This window comes from Cyprinodon variegatus, unplaced genomic scaffold (genome assembly GCF_000732505.1).
Source record: "Cyprinodon variegatus isolate N-32 unplaced genomic scaffold, C_variegatus-1.0 Scaffold394, whole genome shotgun sequence".
Classification (NCBI taxonomy): Eukaryota; Metazoa; Chordata; class Actinopteri; order Cyprinodontiformes; family Cyprinodontidae; genus Cyprinodon; species Cyprinodon variegatus.
Window position 1 is genome coordinate 33,800 of NW_015150847.1, and position 5,044 is coordinate 38,843.

The 5,044-nt window shown below is 42.6% G+C and overlaps 1 protein-coding gene across 3 annotated transcripts in view; it reads left to right on the plus strand.

The window, feature by feature from the left end:
* slc13a1 (solute carrier family 13 (sodium/sulfate symporter), member 1) overlaps positions 1 to 5,044 on the plus strand; it is a 33,917-nt gene that overhangs the window by 10,800 nt on the left and 18,073 nt on the right. For all 3 annotated transcript variants that reach the window (XM_015387437.1, XM_015387436.1, XM_015387438.1), the window contains exons 3-7: positions 197 to 325; positions 2,032 to 2,168; positions 3,189 to 3,355; positions 4,190 to 4,229; positions 4,313 to 4,388. In XM_015387437.1, the coding sequence (XP_015242923.1) occupies positions 197 to 325; positions 2,032 to 2,168; positions 3,189 to 3,355; positions 4,190 to 4,229; positions 4,313 to 4,388 (549 nt within the window). The remainder of the gene's footprint in view (positions 1 to 196; positions 326 to 2,031; positions 2,169 to 3,188; positions 3,356 to 4,189; positions 4,230 to 4,312; positions 4,389 to 5,044) is intronic.

The following is a 5,044-nucleotide window of genomic DNA, read 5'->3' on the forward strand; positions in this document are numbered from 1 at the left end:
CACATCAAATGAGCAAGAATAAAGAGAAAATGAATTTTAATATTTAGATCTACGTCCGACATGAAATCCCAGTAAGGCTCAGGCCTTCAGCGCCAACCATAGCTGAAACTCTACAGTCCCTGGATGTTTGAGAGGCATCCCTCTATTTTCCTAAAGGTGAGTAAAAAGTGGGTAATTGTGTGTTTTTGCCGTTTAGGAAGCACAATGTGCCTTTGTGCTGCTGCTCATGGCCGTGTACTGGGTGACAGAGGTGATCCCTTTGTCCATGACCGCCATGCTTCCCGCCATCCTCTTCCCCTCCTTCGGCATCATGAAGTCATCCAACGTGAGTCAATCTGAAAACTGACAAGGTTGCAGTTTCAGTCCTGATGGAGGAACTGGAACAGAGTCACCCTTTAATCATCCATCAGCTCTAAGCATGTTTTCCAGTCGTCTGAGGCGCTGCTTTAAGCACTCAGGAAGTAATATTTCCCTGCTGTATGCTTATTGGCCAGTTGCTGGATGTGTCGTCATGTAATTTTAATGACCCTGGAGAAGTTCAGAAGCCCAAACTTTGGTCTGTAATTTCAGTTTTCACCTCATCGGTTTGCTCCTTCGTCTCCTTGTGGCTGAAGTGGTGCCAGAAAAAATTTTTTAATCACTGTTATGGTCTAATTTTCTGGACCTTTTTTTTCTGTTGAAATTTTAATTTTTTTTGGTTCTCCAGTTTGCTTTGTTTTATTTTGTGTTCCTCTCTAGATTTAGTTTATTTTTATTTTGCTGTTCCTGTTTATCTCTTTTCTTTAACATTTTTCATATTATTTGTTTCTTGGTCTAGTTTAAGTTATTTATCTTTAGGTCAGGTTTTCCATGGCTTCAGTTATCTCCAGTCCCTCTTCTAATCGTCTAGTTTTCTCCTCGGTCATTTCTTATTTTATAGTCATTAGTTGTATTCCCCTTTAGCCTTACTACAGTTATTAGATCCTTTTGTTTCTCCCTGGTTGTTCTCTGCTGCTCCCTAGTAACCTTTCCTTTCCCCTTAGCTCCTTCTAGATCCTTCTATCCACACCTGCTCCCTATTAGCTAATCAGTCCCCCTATTGTTTCTATCTCCCATATATTCACCTACTATTCACTTCCTGGATCCTCATTATTCTTTAGGTTTATTCCTCCCTAGTCTCTCTTAGTTTTTAGGTTCCTGAGTTTCTTGTCGGTCGGTTCTTCACTATGGATTCTGTATTTTCACTCACTTTGCAAGTAATCATCTCTGCCTCTTCAGCTCTGCATTTGGGTCCACTACAACATCCACCAACCTGACAATAGCCTTTCTGTTTCACTCAGTCCCTGCCATGAACATCCCTGATAATGCCAATCCAGCCCATGCCATAATTCTTCCACCATCCTGCGGGACAGTTGCCAAAATCTCTTTGTTTTCTCTGTGTCTGATGACCCAATTTCCCTGATCTGGTCTCATCTATTGGAGAGACGTTGTTCCAGACGTCCTTTGTTTTATTTTTATGCAATTTTTCACACTAAAGAGATGCTGGATGATTGTTTTTAAAGAGGAAGGTTTCCCATAGCAACCCAGCCAATATCAAACATAGTCTTTCTGTGTTGCCATGGAGTTGAAAGCATCAATTAGGGGCCTGCAGAGCCACAGGTGGAGTTCCTGGATGAATGTCAATTCTGAAGACCTGTAGCTGCTCTGAACATCTTCCAGCTATGGAGGATCTTTCCCTCTATGGAAAGATGTTTAGAAAGTATCTCCATTTCACATGATCAACAGCAGATTCCTGCCTTTCCATCCCAGCCCTGTGGAAACAAACAGACTTCTATAGAGGTGTTGAATGTCAGTGGTTAGCGCCCTCTAGCTCTCAGGAAGGTAGCCTCCACTTTCTATAGTAAACAATGACAGAGATGAATTGTCTGTTTAGTTTGGAAACCAAACCAGATAAATATAAAGAAATCCTTTGGTGTTTTATTGTGATACGATGCATCAATGCTTAATATGTTGATCGAGTTCTATGAATAAAACCTCCCATGTTGCTTTAAGGTGGCGAAGGAGTACTTCAAAGACTTTCACTTCCTATTAGTGGGGGTCATCTGCCTCGCCACGTCCATTGAGAAGTGGGGCCTTCACCACCGGATAGCGCTGAAGCTTGTCTCCATGGTGGGGGTGAACCCTGCATGGTGAGCACCGCTGGCATGGCTGCTGCATTTCAGTAGGAAGGATGTCATCATTTCAGAAGCATTACTGTGGTCACATATTTCAGATCTGAATAAACTCTGTTTAGTTTTTAGTCAACAAAATGCAGTAGAGAGATTGAAAACTGCAAAAGTTTAAACTGATAAAAATGCATCAAAAATGATTCAAACTTTAGTTAAAGACTAAATAAAACAGCATGAAAGGATGCAGTCGATAATCAGACTGCCTGCATTTGGTCTCTGTGTTTCCAACATGAAACGTTCTGCTCTCAGTACGGCACGGAGGATATTTAACGTAAATCTTTCCCTCTTGAAAGTGGGGTGAGCCCAGTCTAGGAAGCAAAGCCCTGCATAGTTACCCTCATCCTGCTCAGATAAGCAGCTGATTGGCTCCCAGTCTGAGCCGCAGAGCCTGATGTTCAGACGGTCGGAACTGATCCCTGTTCAGGAATTTTACCTACTGGACCCGGATTAGCTGCCTCTGCTGTTGGGGCTTAATGTTTTAGAGCTGGTTCAGGTGAATCTGCTGATAATCTGAGAGGCTCCATTTCTGCCCATGAGGAGCTGATTTTTTATGGGTTTTATTATTGTTTTTGGACTCTTATTGAATCTTTTTTTAATTTTTTTGTTTCACTATGTGAAACTTGGAGTTCATCATACATAATATTTATCATCATCTTCCTGGATTAGAACATCATTTTCAGTTTACGGCCATTTATCAGACGGCAGGCAGGTTATTAGTTTAACCAAACAGGTTAGCGGATCTGATCCTGTGCTGTGATGATGAGAGAGGTTTCTCTGCTTTAGCACGGCTGATTCTGATGATTGGAGTTTAGCTACAGGCTGCTAATCAAATATCAGTGGAAATCAGCTCTGCTGGAGCAGGAAAACCTCTAAAAGCTGCAGGACGGCGGCCCCTGAGGGCCGACTTTGGGGATGCCTGCTGTATTGGAGCAAATCAAAGTGTCTCCATGCAGCTGACTGTTCTCATGCTGTCTCCTCCAGGCTGATGCTGGGCTTCATGTCAGGCTGTGCCCTCCTGTCGATGTGGGTTCAAAACACTTCAGCGGTTGCCATGGTGATGCCCATTGTAGAAGCTGTCCTCCAGCAGATCCTAAAGGCCAAGGAGTTGGGATGTGGCGGCAATGTGAACCCGAACCTGCAGCTGGATGGTAACTGATGTCCTTCAGAGAGACGAAGACTCTTGGTGTCTTCAGTCTGTGGAGGAAAATCCATCATTCAGATTTACTGCTTTACAGGAGTGCCAAGCGTTTATGTGCAATAACCAGAGACAATGTCTCCATGGTGATCTGAAGCTCTCAGCCTCCATGTTTGGGCACATCCATAACTGTTTGCTCAGCTTAACATGATGTAGGAATTTACAACAAAAGCTCACCCTTTTTTTCAGTTGTTCTGAATATTTTCCATTTTTGCTTTTCCTTTAAAGCCAAACGAGTTTTCAACATTAGTCTTGGTTCTAGAAGTAAAGGTTGCTGGAGTCTTTTACTTTATGGGATGGTCCCATCATCTCTGCCCTAATGGCTGATGTTCTCAATGCTGAAATGCTTCGTGCTTCATGTGATCCTTTCCAGTCAATCTGAATCCCAAATAATCAGCATTTCAGGTCAGGGTCTGTTACTTTCTGGAGTCGTTACTGTAAAACATCTGCACTTTGTTTTAATTTCCCTAAATAACAAGAACATTTGAGATGATTGGTTCAAACCAAATGATCCGTCTAACAGGAGCTCACCATCAGTGACTTCTAACCTGATTGATGCTGTCAGGATGAAACCTGAACCTCCAGCAGGAAACTATTAGAAATTATAAACTGAATCTTTCAACCACCCGTAAAAGGGCTGAGAAAATGACCTCAGGAGGAGGCTGTGTTCTGGTCTGGGAGCCTAAGCAGCTCCTGCTTCCTGTCAGAGTGATCTCCTCTCCACCTCCTGGGACGGGAACATGACGGCACCAATCTTCATCATCAACATTATCTTCTCTTTTTGCAGAAACCAGCATCAGCTCCCACACAGTGAAGGAGACTGTAAGGTGTGCAGCTTTTGTTCTCCTGAACCATCAGGAGGTCCAGTTCCTCCACCTCCAGATCTGACTGAAGCTTTTCTGCTCCGCAGCAACGACAAGAAACCAGATGTTCCATCAGAAGATCTCAGTGGCGTTGAGGTTCAACCACAGATTGACCCAGCTCAGGTCTGAATCCTCAGTCATGCCACAGCTCCTCCTCCTCCTCCTCTTCCTTCCCCTCCTTCTCATCATGATTCTGTGTAATTCATCATTTCTGCTTTGTTCAGATAATCACCTCACAGGAGGCAGGGGATGCTGATTAACAGCAGAATGGTCATAATCTGTGCTTTTATTACGATGGGATCAACAAGCCAAGTGTCTTTCTGCCGTTTTTAGTCCTGCAGCTGTTTCCATAGTTTCAGCAGCATCTCCTCTCTTTGCTTTTTGCAGAACAAAGTCATTTTATCCCTGAAGTTTTAAAGCAATAATCAGTGCAGCAAATTGGGAGCGTTCTGGTTTACTGCTGACAGCAGATACTGCTGCCCCCTGCAGGCACATCTGCTCATTTCAATCAGGGCTCTGAGATGCTGTTAATGCCTCCTGCCTCCTACCTCCTATCCTTAGCTGCTTCATCAACAATGTTTAGATCTGCTAGCTTTCCTTTATCAGCTTAATCAGAATTCTACAAGAAAATAATAAGTCCTTAAATTCTCCTACCTCCAACTTTTTTTTCCTCAGTGTGTGAAACAAAGAAATGCAGCTCAGGACTTCTATCAAAAATACTTAAAAAATATATATATATATATATATATATATATATATATATATATATATATATATAT